General features: G+C 42.1%; 2 protein-coding genes across 2 annotated transcripts in view; both read right to left on the minus strand.

The window, feature by feature from the left end:
- The window catches only part of LOC123732817 (collagen alpha-1(VII) chain-like), a 17,329-nt gene extending 6,503 nt beyond the window's left edge, over window positions 1-10,826 (minus strand). The window contains exons 1-11 of the mRNA XM_045712113.1: window positions 10,754-10,826; window positions 10,615-10,650; window positions 10,406-10,486; window positions 10,237-10,290; window positions 10,089-10,142; window positions 9,780-9,842; window positions 9,356-9,418; window positions 9,092-9,208; window positions 848-925; window positions 656-709; window positions 482-530 (exon numbers count right to left, since the gene is read on the minus strand). Coding sequence (XP_045568069.1) covers window positions 482-530; window positions 656-709; window positions 848-925; window positions 9,092-9,208; window positions 9,356-9,418; window positions 9,780-9,842; window positions 10,089-10,142; window positions 10,237-10,290; window positions 10,406-10,486; window positions 10,615-10,650; window positions 10,754-10,792 — 688 coding nt within the window. The 5' untranslated portion in view covers window positions 10,793-10,826. The remainder of the gene's footprint in view (window positions 1-481; window positions 531-655; window positions 710-847; window positions 926-9,091; window positions 9,209-9,355; window positions 9,419-9,779; window positions 9,843-10,088; window positions 10,143-10,236; window positions 10,291-10,405; window positions 10,487-10,614; window positions 10,651-10,753) is intronic.
- Window position 10,827: 1 nt separating this feature from the next.
- On the minus strand, window positions 10,828-18,157 carry LOC123732815 (collagen alpha-1(I) chain-like). Its single transcript, XM_045712110.1, has 14 exons — window positions 18,071-18,157; window positions 17,898-17,933; window positions 17,027-17,053; window positions 16,776-16,835; window positions 16,210-16,335; window positions 14,346-14,417; window positions 14,224-14,259; window positions 14,056-14,115; window positions 12,724-12,768; window positions 12,416-12,451; window positions 11,784-11,819; window positions 11,268-11,324; window positions 11,011-11,074; window positions 10,828-10,850 (listed from the first exon to the last, which is right to left on the minus strand). Exons 1-14 carry the CDS (start codon window positions 18,155-18,157, stop codon window positions 10,828-10,830), a joined length of 765 nt encoding a protein of 254 aa, XP_045568066.1.
- Between the last annotated feature and the right edge of the window lie 1,038 nt (window positions 18,158-19,195).

Consider the following 19,195-nt stretch of genomic DNA (forward strand, 5'->3'; position numbering starts at 1 on the left):
AGTCAGTGTTTCCCCCTACCATTGAATAAACATGAGCCTGCCTTAAAGAGGCTTTTACTGGTTTCAATTGACAATTTCATAGCCTGGTATTCACACCTCACCTGGAAACTAATGGAGGACATTTGATATGATACATTTGATATGATATGTTGACACAAAAGGAATTCTCTACTTTAATGATGTTCACTACGGATAAGGCAACAATGCCTTTCTCCTCAAAGTTGTGGAGGTGTAAACTAAAGATGCGTTTGACCCTGTGGTTGTAGGGCCCTATGGGTTCTGGTGTGTGGCATGATGGTTTATGAGTCTGGTGTTTGTGGTCGGTCACAGTGTCCCCTCTCTCAACGGGCCATTCCATAGAGAGGGCACACCAGATGGCAGAACACACAGGGGCGCCATGCCGCAGCAGTGGGAGTTTTAGAATGTAGAACAGACACACAGACCTGCATGCGCACACACAGCGAAACACAGAAACACTCACCGCACTGGTTCACAACCTCTTGGTTGACCAGCTCCTTCATCTTCTCGGCCTGAGAACAGAGAGGGCAGAGTGCTGCTTAGACCCTGTCTTCAACCAAGCTGTCTGTCAATACAAATATGTCTTGGACCAGGTAGGTGTCAAACGTGTGTGTGGGAATAAGTAAGATGCACTTACAGAGAGTCCGGGTTCCCCTTTCTCTCCCTTCAGTCCCTCGTTTCCGAGCTCTCCCTGGAAAAGACACAGTGGTTATTATCACAGCAGTTATTACTGTCACCCAGCCTAGTGACAGTAACTCCCATTAGGTATTGATACATGAACAACAACATGTGTGTGAGTGTTATGTGTCTGGTCTATGAAGTAGCTTACACTGCCTCCTCTTTGTCCTGGACTTCCAGGTGGTCCTGTCTGACAAGGCTTCCCTCTGCCTCTCCTGCCCCTCTCTCCCTGGGACAACAACACAGCAAAATGGAGAACGCTCTTACTCACACAGGTGCTGCGCGTGCTAGTGAGCCCACGAACATGTGTTCTCACAGGCACATGCATAAACAGGCAGGCACACAGACAGACACACACACACACAGATAGGCACATACACAGATAGACAAACCCACACAGATAGACACACACACAAACAGATAGATAGACACACAAACAGATAGACAGACACACAAACAGATAGACACACACACACACACACACACACACACACACACACACACACACACACACACACACACACAAACACACACACACACAGATAAACACACACACGCAGATAGACACACACACACACACACACACACACACACACACACACACACACACACACACACACACACACACAGATAGAACACACACACACACACACACACACACAGAGAGATATACACACACACACACACACAGATATACACACACACACAGATAGACACACAGATAGACACACACACACACACGCACAGATAGACACACACAGATAGACACACACTCTCTCACATATCAATACAAACCGACAACTTCCTTCAATCTAAATTCCATTATACAAAAATGGTATAGTATTACAAGAGGGACACGTACTTCCCTACTACGTACTTCCCTACTAAGTACTTCCCTACTAAGTACTTCCCTACTACGTACTTCACTACTACGTACTTCCCTACTAAGTACTTCACTACTACGTACTTCACTACTACGTACTTCCCTACTAAGTACGTCCCTACTACGTACTTCCCTACTACGTACTTCCCTACTACGTACTTCCCTACTACATGCTTCCCTACTAAGTACGTCCCTACTACGTACTTCCCTACTACGTACTTCCCTACTACGTACTTCCCTACTATGTACTTCTCTACTATGTACTTCCCTACTACGTATTTCCCTAGTAAGTACTTCCCAACTATGTACTTCCCTACTACGTACTTCCCTACTACGTACTTCCCTACTAAGTACGTCCCTACTACGTACTTCCCTACTACGTACTTCCCTACTATGTACTTCTCTACTATGTACTTCACTACTACGTACTTCCCTAGTAAGTACTTCCCAACTATGTACTTCCCTTCCATGTACTTCCCTACTACGTACTTCCCAACTACATACTTTCCTTTCATGTACTTCCCTACTACGTACTTCCCAACTACGTACTCCCCTTCCACGTACTTCCCTACTACGTACAGCCCTACTACGTACTTCCCTTCCACGTACTTCCCTACTACGTACTTCCCTACTATGTACTTCCCTACTACATACTTCCCTTCCATGTACTTCCCAACTACATACTTCCCTTCCATGTACTTCCCTACTACGTACTTCCCAACTACGTACTTCCCAACTATGCACCTCACTACTACATACTTCCCTAATACGTACTTCCCTAATACGAACTTCCTTATTACGTACTTCCCTACGACATACTTCCCTAATATGTATTTCCCTAATACGAACTTCCCTACTACGTACTTCCCTACTACGTACTTCCCTACTACGTACTTCCCTACTACGTACGTCCCTACTACGTACTTCCCTACTACGTACTTCCCTACTACGTACTTCCCTACTAAGTACGTCCCTACTACGTACTTCCCTACTACGTAGGTCCCTACTATGTACTTCTCTACTATGTGCTTCCCTACTACGTACTTCCCTAGTAAGTACTTCCCAACTATGTACTTCCCTTCCATGTACTTCCCTACTACGTACTTCCCAACTACATACTTTCCTTTCATGTATTTCCCTAATACGTACTTCCTTATTACATACTTCCTTACTATGTACTTCCTTATTACGTACTTCCTTATTACGTACTTCCCTACTACGTACTTACTTCCCTAATACGTACTTCTCTACTATGTACTTCCCTAATACGTATTTCTCTACTACGTACTTTCCTAATCACGTACTTCACTACTACGTACTTCCAAACTACGTACTTCTCTAATAGTACTTCCCTACTACGTACTTCCTACTACGTACTTCCTTATTATGTACTTCCTTATTACGTACTTCCTTATTACGTACTTCCCTACTTCGTATTTCCTTATTACGTACTTCCCTACTACATACTTCACAACTACATACTTCCCTACTAAGTACCTCCTTATTACGTACCACCTTATTACGTATTTCCCTACTATGTACTTTACTACTACGTACTTCCCTCTACATACTTCCCTACTACGTACGTCCCTTCTATCTACTTCACTACCACGTACTTCCTTATTACGTACTTCCCTACTACGTACTTCCCTAATACATACTTCTCTACTACGTACTTCCTTATTACGTACTTCCCTACTACGTACTTCCCTACTACGTACTTCCTTATTATGTACTTCCTTATTACGTACTTCCTTATTACGTACTTCCCTACTTCGTATTTCCTTATTACGTACTTCCCTACTACATACTTCACAACTACATACTTCCCTACTAAGTACCTCCTTATTACGTACCACCTTATTACGTATTTCCCTACTATGTACTTTACTACTACGTACTTCCCTCTACATACTTCCCTACTACGTACGTCCCTTCTATCTACTTCACTACCACGTACTTCCTTATTACGTACTTCCCTACTACGTACTTCCCTAATACATACTTCTCTACTACGTACTTCCTTATTACGTACTTCCTTATTACGTACTTCCCTACTACATACTTCCCAACTACGTACTTCCCTACTAAGTACCTCCTTATTACGTACCATCTTATTACGTATTTCCCTACTATGTATTTCACTACTACGTACTTCCCAACTACGTACTTCCCTACTACGTACTTCCCTTCTACCTACTTCCCTCTACATACTTCCCTACTACGTACTTCCCTTCAATGTACTTCACTACTACGTACTTCCTTATTACATACTTCCTTATTATGTACTTCCCTACTACGTACTTCCCTACTACGTACTTCCCTACTACGTACTTCCCAACTACAAACTTCCCTACTATATACTTCCCTAATACGTACTTCCTTATTACATACTTCCCTACTACGTACTTCCTTATTACGTACTTCCCTACTACGTACTTCCCAACTACATACTTTCCTTTCATGTACTTCCCTACTACGTACTTCCCAACTACGTACTCCCCTTCCACGTATTTCCCTACTACGTACAGCTCTACTACGTACTTCCCTTCCACGTACTTCCCTACTACGTACTTCCCTACTATGTACTTCCCTACTACATACTTCCCTTCCATGTACTTCCCAACTACATACTTCCCAACTATGTACCTCACAACTACATACTTCCCTAATACGTACTTCCCTAATACGAACTTCCTTATTACGTACTTCCCTACGACATACTTCCCTAATATGTACTTCCCTAATACGAACTTCCTTATTACGTACTTCCCTACTACGTACTTCCCTACTACGTACGTCCCTACTACGTACTTCCCTACTACGTACTTCCCTACTACGTACTTCCCTACTAAGTACGTCCCTACTACGTACTTCCCTACTATGTACTTCTCTACTATGTCCTTCCCTACTACGTACTTCCCTAGTAAGTACTTCCCAACTATGTACTTCCCTTCCATGTACTTCCCTACTACGTACTTCCCAACTACATACTTTCCTTTCATGTACTTCCCTACTACGTACTTCCCAACTACGTACTCCCCTTCCACGTACTTCCCTACTACGTACAGCCCTACTACGTACTTCCTTCCACGTACTTCCCTACTACGTACAGCCCTACTACGTACTTCCCTACTACATACTTCCTTCCACGTACTTCCCAACTACATACTTCCCTTCCATGTACTTCCCTACGACGTACTTCCCAACTACGTACTTCCCAAATATGTACCTCACTACTACATACTTCCCTACTACGTACTTCTCTACTATGTACTTCCCTTCTACCTATTTCCCTCTACATACTTCCCTACTACATACTTCCCTTCTATGTACTTCACTACTACGTACTTCCCTACTACGTATTTCCCTAATACGTACTTCCTTATTACATACTTCCTTACTATGTACTTCCTTATTACGTACTTCCTTATTACGTACTTCCCTACTACGTACTTACTTCCCTAATACGTACTTCTCTACTATGTACTTCCCTAATACGTATTTCTCTACTACGTACTTTCCTAATACGTACTTCACTACCACGTACTTCCAAACCACGTACTTCCCTAATAGTACTTCCCTACTACGTACTTCCCTACCACGTACTTCCTTATTATGTACTTCCTTATTACGTACTTCCTTATTACGTACTTCCCTACTCGTATTTCCTTATTACGTACTTCCCTACTACATACTTCACAACCACGTACTTCCCTACTAAGTACCTCCTTATTACGTACCACCTTATTACGTATTCCCTACTATGTACTTTACTACTACGTACTTCCCTCTACATACTTCCCTACTACGCACGTCCCTTCTATGTACTTCACTACCACGTACTTCCTTATTACGTACTTCCCTACTACGTACTTCCCTAATACATACTTCTCTACTACGTACTTCCTTATTATGTACTTCCTTATTACGTACTTCCCTACTACATACTTCCCAACTACGTACTTCCCTACTAAGTACCTCCTTATTACGTACCATCTTATTACGTATTTCCCTACTATGTATTTCACTACTACGTACTTCCCAACTACGTATTTCCCTACTACGTACTTCCCTTCTACCTACTTCCCTCTACATACTTCCCTACTACGTACTTCCCTTCAATGTACTTCACTACTACGTACTTCCTTATTACATACTTCCCTAATATGTACTTCCCTACTACGTACTTCCTTATTATGTACTTCCCTACTACGTACTTCCCTACTACGTACTTCCCTACTACGTACTTCCCAACTACAAACTTCCCTACTATATACTTCCCTAATACGTACTTCCCTTATTACGTACTTCCCTACTACGTACTTCCTTATTACGTACTTCCCTACTTCGTACTTCCTTATTACGTACTTCCCTACTACATACTTCCCAACTACGTACTTCCCTACTAAGTACCTCCTTATTACGTACCACCTTATTACGTATTTCCCTACTATGTACTTCACTACTACGTACTTCCCTCTACATACTTCCCTACTACGTACTTCCCTTCTATGTACTTCACTACCACGTACTTCCCTAATACGTACTTCTCTACTACGTACTTCCCTACTACGTATTTCCCTAATACGTACTTCCCTACTACGTACTTCCCTACTACGTACTTCCCTATTACGTACTTCCCTACTACGTACTTCCCAACTACGTACTTCCCAACTACATACTTCCCTACTACGTACTTCCCTACTGCGTACTTCCTTATTACGTACTTCCTTATTACGTACATCCCTATTACGTACTTCCCAACTACGTACTTCCCTAATACGTACTTCCCTAATACGTACCTCCTTATTACGTACTTCCCTATTACGTACTTCCCTACTACACTACATACTTCACTACTACGTACTTCCCAACAAAGGTACTTCCCTACTACGTACTTCCTTTCTACGTACTTCCCTACTACGTACTTCCCTACTACGTACATTCCTACTACGTAGTTGCCTAAATAAAGCTCAACCCGATCATTAGGCTTACCTTGCCTCTCTAGTTATCCTATAAATATCAAACATATCCAGATGTTTTGTGATAAAACGTCCTCTTGGAACATCATTACATCCTTTCCATCCCTTCTCTCCTATCAACATCAAGAGGCTGCTAATTGTGGCTGAAAGGAGTCATTAGCATAGAGGTTTGGCTAGCGTTCCCGCCGCATCAGAAAATAGACCCATTTCTGTGTCTTAATTATGCTTCTATTCTATTCCTTCCTATGTGTTGCTATACATAGGAATGTTGTCTACTGCCTGTCTATCTACGTATCTGACAGGCATTCTGCTGGGGACAATGTGCCTGATAGAATCAGGCTTGTTTAGTCACATTTTTTATTTTTGTAACTTTTGTGGAAAGTGGATTTTTTAAGGTGCACTCCGTGACTGGGTAAAACTATGTTTTGGTGTTGGTGGGCTGTGGTTGTTGTTGTTATGCATTAAGGAAGGACGGACGGACGGATGGACGTAAACTAAACTGAAACTAAACCGAACTAAACCGAATTTCAAATAAATATCTAAAAACAAATATCAATAAAAACTCATCTTAAATGTGTCTGTCTGTCTGTCTGTCTGTCTGTCTGTCTGTCTGTCTGTCTGTCTGTCTGTCTGTCTGTCTGTCTGTCTGTCTGTCTGTCTGTCTGTCTGTCTGTCTGTCTGTCTGACAGGAGCCATTATGTGTTGTAGGCCTATAGTTCGTTTTTTTTGTGATGTCACTTCTTGTCAGTGGGGGCAGTAAGGTGATGGGCCAGGACCATAGACTTGGATAAACATAACATTCCATCTGTGTCAAGATGTCATCTGTAAGAGCAAGGGCAGCTTTCACAGACGCCATCTTGAAATAGTACATTTTATTCTTCACAAGTGAAATTAATTAGCTGATCCCTCCGGATGACCTGGCTGTCACTACTCCAACAGGGTCATCAGGTCATGCCAACCGGGTCATCAGGTCATGCCAACCAGGTCATCAGCCAATGAAGCTGAAAGTCCCGGCCAGTTGACTAAATCAAAATGGCGAAAGTCCTCAATGGAACTGCCCATGCTAACACAGTCTTTTGGCCAGTAGAGGACTCTGTACAACTCCATGGCCAGGACATATGTTTGGTTAGGTGTAAATTATATGTCAATCCTATTGTGACTTGGATTTAAATGATAAGCACCTAGACTGTGGCAAGATATATGGTGGAAGGAAACTCTCTTGCCCATGTTTACACCTTTTTTAACTGTAGTAGTAGATGTAAAAAGAATCAAGTACCTTTATCTGATAGAAAGAGAGAGGAAAATACTAACAAATGATGTCATGGGACATTTGACATGTTATTTTTATGTACTATTAAACATGTTTCACTGACTAACCCCTTCCAAAAGGGTTCATAAAAACAGCTGCAACAACAGCAAAAGCATTACCAATACAACACTTCACAAATCTATCAGTTCACAGCCGGCCAGCTTGTGTGTGTGTGTTTCTGTTCGAGCAAAGAAGATTTTCTGGTTTATCTTGAAGAGAGGTGTTCGTTCGGTTTCTCAAGCCTGATGACAGTTGTCCACAGAAAGAGAATATTCTCTCCACAAACGCTTGGGATGCAGGGGCAGGAACCAGATCCAGTGCCACAATGCACAGCTTTGGATAAACAGCCATCCTTTCCATCCAGAACTGGAGAGGTGACTCTGTAAACATGCTCTCCTTTACCTCTTCCAGGTATTTCCGCAGCTCACACGGGGCACTTAATGCCTTGTCAGGTTGACTCTCCGACTGGACCGTGACCTCAGACACAATCTTTGATGCGAGGAAGCTATATTTCTGAAGCACTGTGATCTAGATGCTTGCCGGATTATTCCTGGGTTCCTGCTGGTCCACGGCTGTACTCTCTGATTTGCTGAAGTACAAAAGATTCTTCTGCCCTCCATCTCTGTTGAGGGAAGTGCCAGAGACACACTTGTGTCCATCAGGCAAGCTGCTGCAGGGGTTCGATTGAAGTTGGCTGCCATTCAGTATGCATGCGAAGCACTCATGCAATGACTTCAGCAGGACCTGTGCGAACTGTTTTGCAACAGTTGTTGACTGCAAGTGTGCCTCAAGGTTGAGAGGGCACGGCACCACATCAGTTTGGCTGTCAGTTTGAAGTTGGTCGGTGTGGATTGCGAACGGCTCCATTAACTTCACAAACTGTTCTAGCTTGGCCCACTCACGCTCCGTGCTCGCCCTTGGACTTCTTCCCTGTTAGCAAGCGATGGCTAGTGATAGTGATGCACAAGCTAGGCCTATACCACCAGATTCAGAAGCTCGAAAACCCCACTTGAAATGAGATTTTTACCTAAAGTTGAGTTATTTTAGTTAGTTTTGAAGGCAAAGATGATAGCTTCAGTATAGTTTTAGTTTTTCAAATGTTTTTTGTTTTTATTTTTTATTTCAATTTACTATAAAGTTTTTCAAATGTTTGTTTTTATTTTAGTTTGAGTTTTCGTTTACTATAATAACCTTGACTGGAAGGCAACCTCAATCTACCTTGGTTCCTGTCTCTCCCTTGGACCCATTACGTCCTGGTCGCCCCTCCGCTCCATCACTGCCTGGTGTCCCTGCTGACCCCTTAAACCCAGGGAACCCTGGGAAACCAGTTGCACCCTGCACAAGACAGGGACAACATGAATGGTGCATGATGGGAGAAAAACAAGAACAAGAACTATATGAATATTTCCCCATTCCTCTGTAGTACATAGACTATTAATAGTCCTAATTTCAATATTGTTTTTACATGTGATTTGAACCAACCTTCTCTCCTTTTAGTCCTGGTGCTCCCTCTACTCCATTGATACCCCCGTCCCCTTTTTCACCCTACACATCGACACAAAACATCCCAATCAACACTTTTCAGAAGATTACTGAGAATGATTTTGATTTGTGTGTGTATATATATAAATAATTAGGTGGGTGCTTATATTTGTCCTGTTTCACCAGTGTGTATTATACGTATGTGTAAAATGTATTTTCTTGCATATCCCAACCCCATGAGGCACCCTCGGAGAGTGGGATCAGTGTGTGTGTGTGTGTGTGTGTGTGTGTGTGTGTGTGTGTGTGTGTGTGTGTGTGTGTGTGTGTGTGTGTGTGTGTGTGTGTGTGTGTGTGTGTGTGTGTGTGTGTGTGTGTGTGTGTGTGTGTGTGTGTGTGTGTGTGTGTGTGTGTGTGTGTGTGCTACCTTCCGTCCTGTGAGTCCATTGAGCCCTGGATGTCCTGGGGTTCCAGGAATACCCATCTCTCCCTGTGTCAAACAACGATTAAATACTTACATTTTCACTGAAACTGTGTCTGAAACTGTGCAACCATAGTCTGACAGTGGCCTACTAGGTCAGACAATTGAACCGTATACTAAATTGTATGCAGCGTGTGACAGCTAGTTGGCACTACTGTAAACATGTACTTTTGTGGGTCAGTGGTACTGACGATGTTTCCTGGAGCACATTGTGTTGTTGTGATCATTGTATTGAATCCCACACAGGCAACTCACCTTTTCTCCATCTAGCCCAGTGCTTCCTATGCGTCCAGGTAGGCCTCGGAATCCCTGTGCAACAACCACAACCAACACCAAGAGTTACCTTTCATTATTGCATTACCATCTCATTAACATGCCTAATACATTATGATCAAGCCCTCACCTTCTCTCCTGTCTGCCCAGTATCCCCCGGTAAGCCAGGTTCACCTCTGTCACCCTAGGAATAGAATAAAAGAACGGAACAGAACAGAATTACTGTATAATGAATCACAGAGGGCATGTTCTATTTGTCTAGTCTCTAAATTCTATGCTCTGTGCCACACTCTCCTCACCTGATCTCCCTTCTGTCCCTGGAGTCCCATGTCTCCTTTGGCTCCTGTGGCTCCGTCCAATCCATCGTCCCCGTTATGACCCTGTGACAACAGCAAGCCAATCAACAAAGCTTGTTTTTGACCACATGCCAAGCCACCACAGTATATATATAGTTATACAGACACTGTTTATATATTAAACTGTTAAAGTGTGTTAGATAAATACCCACCACTTCTCCATTGACTCCAGGCTCGCCAGCATCTCCCTGGAAGCACAGAACAACAGTGAGCATACACACAGCAGCATAGATCTGATAACAGTGGTTCCATGTAGCCTGTAGATTGATACATGCTGTATTTCCTGCTGACCTTTTGGCCCACTGGTCCACGGGCCCCAAACAGCCCCATGGCTCCTTTGGCCCCTGCCTCTCCTTTGAGGCCCTTCAGATGGAGAACAAACAAAAAGCTGAATGTGAGAACACTATGTGCTTTGGCTTCCATGTTTTGGAAAATGTATTTTATTTTTCTGTTGTTTGTCTCTCTTTCTTTACATCTATTAACAATCTTTCTTTCTCTCTTTTCCACATAAAATGTTCTGTCATCAAGCATTAGGAAGCACCTTGAACCCCGGGGCCCATCCTCGCCCTTCTCTCCTTTATCTCCATCGAAACCTGGGGAGCCTCGCTCTCCCTAAAACAAACAACCAAAACAACAGATAAACAGCATCTTAAAAAGGGAAAACACACAAAGTGAAAATGCAAAAGCTGTCTCTCTAAAATAACATTTTCTTTAATGAGGATTGCTCTGGAACTAAAACTAGAATTCAAAATACATTGTGGAGGACTTGTTTTAGGGGACTTGTTTTAGGGGACTTGTTTCTCACCCCTTCTCCTTTTAAGCCCTTGTAGCCTCTCGGTCCCTGGATTTGGAGGGGGCTTCCCTAAACATAAAGAATGTACATCATATATGAATTAATCATATACTGTCACGTTCGCTATCTTCAAATTCCCTGTCGTAAATTAACCAAGGTGCAGCATGCCGGTAATTCCACATTCTTTTATTGAAGTGAAACTGAACAAAACAAAAAACAGGTAAACAGAATCGAACGTGACGCTACTGAGGCGCACACAAAACACACACAGAAAATAATAATTACCCACAAATACAGGTGGGGGAAAAGGCTGCCTAAGTATGATTTCCAATCAGAGACAACGATAGACAGCTGCCTCTGATTAGGAACCATACTCGGCCAAACACAAAGAAATACATGACATAGAATGCCCACCCCACATCACACCCTGACCTAACCAAAATAGAGGAAATAAAACGTCTCTCTCAGGTCAGGGCGTGACATATACAAAACACTATTTGTGTAGTACTTATGTCATGTTTGGCTTACCCTTTCTCCTTGTATTCCTGCTAAACCTCTGTCACCCTGTGAAAATATATTTTATGAAAGGAATCAATGGCTTATAACATTCATACAATAATTGATTGATTGACAGTATTTGTATTTTAGTATCATACACCCAATGGTGCCCAGCCTGTATGGGCTTATGAGACACTATTTATTTGAAGTCTGTGTGTAGAAAACACAAACTATATACTATATGGCTGTGTCAGGTATACATAAAAACATTGACTCTTCATTTTCATTGTCCACATCCCTATATACACAGAAAAATGGACTGAAGTTAATTGAAATAGACTGGCCACATGGTGAGTGTTGAAACATGTTTCAACACTCACCATGAGTGAGGGTTTGAAGAGACAGAAGTGACTAGAGTGATGACACTTCAATAGAACGAGCAGAGAATTTGACTGAACGCTGAAACACCGGGCTGTCAAAACCATCTTTAAAACTGTCTCTGAAGTAAAAATATCTAAATATCTGGAGAACCTGAGTGGACGTATGAGTGTATGAAAATCAAAAATATCAAAGTATTTAGTAAGACCCACTCAATCGCATACATTTTTTAAATATAGTCTACCAAAATTATCATGTCATCAAAGAAGTAACCGTCAACCTACCTTTGCTCCTTTGCTGCCCGGGAAGCCCTTTGGACCCTAAGTAAAAGAGGTCAAAGGTAAAGGTAGCTAGGAAACAAATGTCCTTAACTGCATGACTGTACCAGAGGAGGCTGGTGGGAGGAGCTATAGGAGGACAGGATCAGTGTAATGGCTGGAATGGAATAAATGGAATAGTATCAAACACATCAAACATATGGAAACCACGTTGGACCACGTCCAGCCATTACAATGAGCACGTCCTTCTATATCTTCTTCCACCGGCCTCCTCTGGACTGTCCATGTCATGAAAGATGATGATGTTAACTCACAGTGTGTCCTGGGGCTCCTAAGACTCCTGCAATGCCCTTTTCACCCTGTCACAAACAAAACACATCACAAATATTATACTGAACAAAAACATAAATGCAACATGCTAAAATGTCAAAGATTTTACTGAGTTACACTTAATATAAGGAAATCAGTCAATTTAAATAAATTAATTAGGCCCTAATCTATGGATTTCACATGACCAGGAATACAGATATGTACCTGTTGGTCACAGATAGCTTTAAAAAACGAATAAGTAGGAGCGTGGATCAGAAAACCAGTCAGTATCTGGTGTGACCACCATTTGCCTCATACAGCGCTACACATCTCCTTCGCATAGTTGATCAGGCTGCTGATTGTGGCCTGTGGAATGTTGTCCCACTCTTCAATGGCTTTGCGAAGTTGCTGGATATTGGTGGGAACTGGAACACTGTCGTACATGTTGATCCAGAGCATCCCAAACATGCTCAATGGGTGACATGTCTGGTGAGTATGGAGGCCATGGAAGAACTGGGACATTTTCAGCTTCCAGGAATTGTGTACAGATCTGTGCAACATGGGGCTGTGCATTATCATGCTGAAACATGAGGTGATGGCAGAGGATGAATGGCACGACAATGGGCCTCAGGATCTCATCAGGGTATATCTGTGCATTCAAATTGCTATAGATAAAATGCCTGCCCATACCATAACATACCATAACCCCACTGCCACCATGGGGCACCCAGTTCACAACGCCATACGGCGTTGTGAACTGGGTGTGAGGCCGGTTGGACGTACTGCCAAATTCTCTAAAACGACGTTGGAGGTGGCTTATGGTAGAGAAATGTTATTATCTGGCAACAGCTCTTGTGGACAATCTTGCAGTCAGCATGCCAATTGCATACTCCTCAAAACTTGAGTCATCTGTGGCATTGTGTGTGACAAAACTGCACATTTTAGAGTGGTCTTTTATTGTCCCAGCACAAGGTGCACCTGTGTAATGATCATGCTGTTTAATCAGCTTCTTGATATGCTACACCTGTCAGGTGGATGGATTATCTAGGTAAGGAGAAATGCTGACTAACAGGGATGTAAACAAATTTGTGCACCAAATTTGAGAGAAATAACCTTTTGTGCATATAGAACATTTCTGGGATCTTTTATTTCAGCTCATGAAACATGTACCAACACTTTACATGCTGCGTTTATATCTATGTTCAGTGTAAATGTGTGCATATTGTGCCATCCTGTTGTGACGAGCAGCTTTTCTATCTTTTACAATGCTGCCTAGGATCTCTCTCTGAGGTTAAGTCCATCTCTCTTAGGTCAATAAGTCCATCGTTCCGTCTCACCCTGCGACCTGAGATCCCGACCACACCCCTGGCGCCTGGTTCCCCCGGGATACTGTCACCCTGTTGGGAACAAGAAGAAGTGAATGCTAATGTTATTATCTCCTCATATACAACATGACAATGACAACACCACCACCACCACCACCACCAAACAGGCTAATGTCATACCTTTTCTCCTTTCGTCCCAGGTAGACCAGGTGGACCCTTTGGGAAACAGAAAGCATCCATTATGTTACATAATAACCATAGGAAGGCAAACAATGCCTAGGGCAAGTTATATTTCACCATACCTCTATTCCAGGTTTCCCTTTAGCTCCTGGAGTCCCGGGTGATCCATTCTTACCCCTTCTACCCCTGTCCCCCTACAGATGAACAAAAACATACTTTATCACAATTATCTTCCTACTTAGTAGGCAGTATTTTTGCTCTTTGAAAACATATCTTTGTTCTGGCTTTCTGGCTAGTGGTGAATTTGACATAAATTTGGCTACAATATTTTTGGGACTACATGATCTGACCAGGAAATAGACTAAAACTACAAGGCCAGGAAAACAACTACAGTAGAAGGTGTTGAGTTTCTTATAACTACAGTACAAGGTGTTGAGTTTCTTAAAACTACAGTGCAAGGTGTTGAGTTCCTTAAAACTACAGTAGGTGTTGAGTTTCTTATAACTACAGTACAAGGTGTTGAGTTTCTTAAAACTACAGTGCAAGGTGTTGAGTTCCTTAAAACTACAGTAGGTGTTGAGTTTCTTATAACTACAGTACAAGGTGTTGAGTTTCTTATAACTACAGTACAAGGTGTTGAGTTTCTTAAAACTACAGTAGAAGGTGTTGTGTTTCTTAAAACTACAGTAGAAGGTGTTGAGTTTCTTATAACTACAGTACAAGGTGTTGGGTTTCTTAAAACTACAGTACAAGGTGTTGAGTTTCTTAAAATTACAGTACAAGGTGTTGAGTTTCTTAAAACTACAGTACAAGGTGTTGAGTTTCTTAAAACTACAGTGCAAGGTGTTGAGTTTCTTAAAACTACAGTGCAAGGTGTTGAGTTTCTTAAAACTACAGTGCAAGGTGTTGGGTTTCTTATAACTACAGTACAAGGTGTTGAGTTTCTTAAAACTACAGTAGAAGGTGTTGGGTTTCTTATAACTACAGTACAAGGTGTTGAGTTTCTTATAACTACAGAACAAGGTGTTGAGTTTCTTAAAACTACAGTACAAGGTGTTGAGTTTCTTAAAACTACAGTGCAATGTGTTGAGTTTCTTAAAACTACAGTGCAAGGTGTTGGGTTTCTTAAAAGTACAGTACAAGGTGTTGAGTTTCTTAAAACTACAATAGAAGGTGTTAGGTTTCTTATAACTACAGTACAAGGTGTTGAGTTTCTTAAAACTACAGTACAAGGTGTTGAGTTTCTTATAACTACAGAACAAGGTGTTGAGTTTCTTATAACTACAGTACAAGGTGTGAGTTTCTTATAACTACAGTACAAGGTGTTGAGTTTCTTATAACTACAGTACAAGGTGTTGAGTTTCTTATAACTACAGTACAAGGTGTTGAGGTTCTTATAACTACAGTAGAAGGTGTTGAGTTTCTTAAAACTACAGTAGAAGTTGTTGAGTTTCTTATAACTACAGTGCAAGGTGTTGAGCTTCTTAAACCTACAGTACAAGGTGTTGAGTTTCTTAAAACTACAGTACAAGGTGTTGAGTTTCTTAAAACTACAATAGAAGGTGTTGGGTTTCTTATAACTACAGTAGAAGGTGTTAAGTTTCTTAAAACTACAGTAGAAGGTGTTGAGTTTCTTATAACTACAGTGGAAGGTGTTGAGCTTCTTAAAACTACAGTACAAGGTGTTGAGTTTCTTAAAACTACAGTACAATGTGTTGAGTTTCTTATAACTACAGAACAAGGTGTTGAGTGTCTTAAAACTACAGTAGAAGGTGTTGAGTTTCTTAAAACTACAGTACAAGGTGTTGAGTTTCTTAAAGCTACAGTACAAGGTGTTGGGTTACTTATAGATAGAGTACAAGGTGTTGGGTTTATTAAAACTACAGTAGAAGATGTTGAGTTTCTTAAAACTACAGTACAAAGCCTTCCAGTAATCAGGACAAACTCCTTGGTCCAGGTTGAAGGGATGATCGGGGAGCTCCTCACCTCTCTCCCCGCCTCTCCTGGGTCTCCTGGTTGGCCTCTCACGCCCTGAGAACCTGAAATACCGGGGTTACCACGGATACCCTGGATACCCTGAGCTCCAGAAGGCCCCTGTTCACCAGGCTCACCCTGACAGAGGGAGAAGGGAGACATACAGAGACAGACAGAAAGAGAGACAGACAGGCAGACCATGTTTTTTTTTGCATTGCTCTAATTACTACACTGGTATAACTAAAATTATAATTCCCTTGCAGTTATTAATTCCATACGTTCTAGTGTTTTTGCTTTGTAAATGGAAGATAACAACAATTCATAAATGAATTGAAAGAGAAAGAGAGACAGAAAGACAATCCCAGAGAGAGGGGGGCGGGACAGCTAATAGGAGACAGATAAGGACAGTGTTGGTATTTCTCTAGCAGCTACTGAAGGTCACTGTTTCCTCTAGACTATTGTATCTCCATAGCAACAATCAGGCCCTCAGGTGACAAAATTGTCAGTTGAAGCCAGTTAAAGTTAAATATATTTAGACTAAGTAGAGGGCAGAGCTAAGTGAGGGTGTGGGAGTCTACCTTAGTTCCAGGTGGACCAGCCTGTCCCACAGGACCTCTGTGGCCAATACCTGGCTCACCCTAAAAGCACAACAACACAACGATGTCAATAGGAAACGTTTCATTTGCAAATATACAGTACAGTGTGAAGGAGTCCTTCTAGTTAGATATTTCAATAAATAAAAATAGTTAAATGTTCAAAACATGAATGCTTACAAATACCTTGGTTCGGGCTTTGCTCTATCACATTACTGAACTGGAAAAGCATTTACCTTGTGCCCCTTTTCACCAAGTTCCCCCTGGTAGAACGAAGAGAATTGTCAACAAATCAATTACAAAGTGATTGTTATTCAAGTTAATTCTCTCCATATTTCTCTGTCTGCGTCTCGTGCACCAAAATAGTACCATCACATTCAGACAGACGGAGAGACAAAAAAGTCCATAGAGTTTTTCAAGGATATGTTTTGTATCGATGCCTCCAACTAACAGACGGAATTATTAATACCAAATGATTAATCCACTGCGTCATGAGGGGATCAGATATAGAACTCTGGGGACATCAAAGACCAACATTCTGAGCTCCGCTGGTTTGGCTGACGGGAGAGCAGAGAGACAGGGACTAACTTATAGGGGAAGATGTGGGTAGGTAAATAGGTGTGTGTGTGTGTGTGTGTGTGTGTGTGTGTGTGTGTGTGTGTGTGTGTGTGTGTGTGTGTGTGTGTGTGTGTGTGTGTGTGTGTGAGACACTGATAATGAGATGTGGGTAGGAGGGGAGCGAGGATACGTTTGATGTCGTGACCTGGTGACATTGACACTGTGTACGGACATAAGGACAGATTGGGTTGAAATTACATTAAGGTACCCTTTATTAAAGGTTTGCCTTGATTTCTAAGAGAGCTATAAACTATAAAACATGTAGTTCTCGTCATGTTGGTGGTGTGAACTGTCTGGCATGCACAGGGTATCACTGATCAACACATTAATAATACATTGTCTACAATCTTCTTATACACCCTTTACAAACTATTTCGAAAGGATTCCTTATTGCAACGTGGTACTGTAGAGATATGGGGGCAGATTCAGGACATCTTGTTCTTTCACTCCATTTGAAGACAGTTTTATTTGAAAATGATTGGTAGTCACCTTCGGTCCTGGAAGTCCATTTTCACCCGGTGCACCCTTTAGAAAACAGAAGGAACCACTCAAAAAGGAACACAAAAAGGAACCTGGTAGAAAAGCGTGATAGATGACGGTAACAGAACAGGTATTTTTATCATCTTCACAGCACTTTGATTGGGGGATGTGTGTGTGTTTACCTTCAAATAGTCATATTCTGGCCCTGGATAGGGTCTTACTCCTCCTTCCTCCTCGTACTCTCCTTGTCTTCCACTCTCTCTTTCCATCTCCTGCCTCCGTCTCTCCCACTCCTCTCTCTCCCTGTCCAGGTCTCTGCCTCCCTCCATCTCTGTTCTCTCGCTCTCTATTTCACTCTCCGTCTCCATTTGCAGGTCTCTCTCCTTTTCCATGTTCTCCCTCTCTAGTTGTCTCTCCCTCTCTATTTTCTCCCTCTGCAACTCCAGCTCTGCTTCCCTCTCTTTTTCAAGCTCCATCCTCTCTCTCTCCATCTCCATCCTTTCCCTCTCTCTCTCCCTCTCGTATTCACTGTCTTCCTCCGTGTCCCACTCAGAGTCGCCACTTCTCTCCTCCTCTCCCTCTCTTTCTGCATCATGGTATATCTCTCCTTCCGTCTCTTTTCCTTTCTTTTCTACCATCTCCCTCTCTCTATGTCTTTCCCATGGTGTCTCTTCCTCTGCTGCTATGGGTTCTTCTCTCTCTCCCTCCATCTCTGTTGGTGTCTCCCAGTCTCTTTCTGTTTCATAGTCGACCTCCCTCTCTGTATAGGATTCATGGTCAGGCTGAGGGTCTCTGTTTTCTTGGTTCTGTCTCTGGAACCACAAATATAAAATTGATTGGTTTACTGATTGATTGCTCAATTCATTGGACTTAAATAGCGATTAATTCATATGGATTTATTTTGATGTTCAAAGTGCATCAAAACTACAGTCCTTCCGTTGGGCAATTCACCAATATGTTTTGGCTGAGCAACACTTACATGTAATTTCTTGGGACCTCTTGCTCCCGACTGTGACTTTAAAAACAGAAAGAGGGAATGTTCACACGTTGTTTGATTTGACCGTGTAATAACTTCTCTGAACCCATTCCCTGTGCCATTCCCTCCATGCTAACTGTTGATTTGATAACAACCTATGAGTAGTTGATATCAGTGTAATAGAAAAATATCCCTAGTAAATAAATCGATTTACTTCTTGTCCGTCATGGTATCGATTTCTTCCTCCTGCAGTTCCTGGCATGTATGCCTGAAACAGCAAAGACTCAAATATTTCTGGCAAATGCCATTGTTTCCTAAAAATGATGAACTC

The sequence above is a fragment of the Salmo salar genome, unplaced genomic scaffold, assembly GCF_905237065.1.
Source record: "Salmo salar unplaced genomic scaffold, Ssal_v3.1, whole genome shotgun sequence".
NCBI lineage: Eukaryota > Metazoa > Chordata > Actinopteri > Salmoniformes > Salmonidae > Salmo > Salmo salar.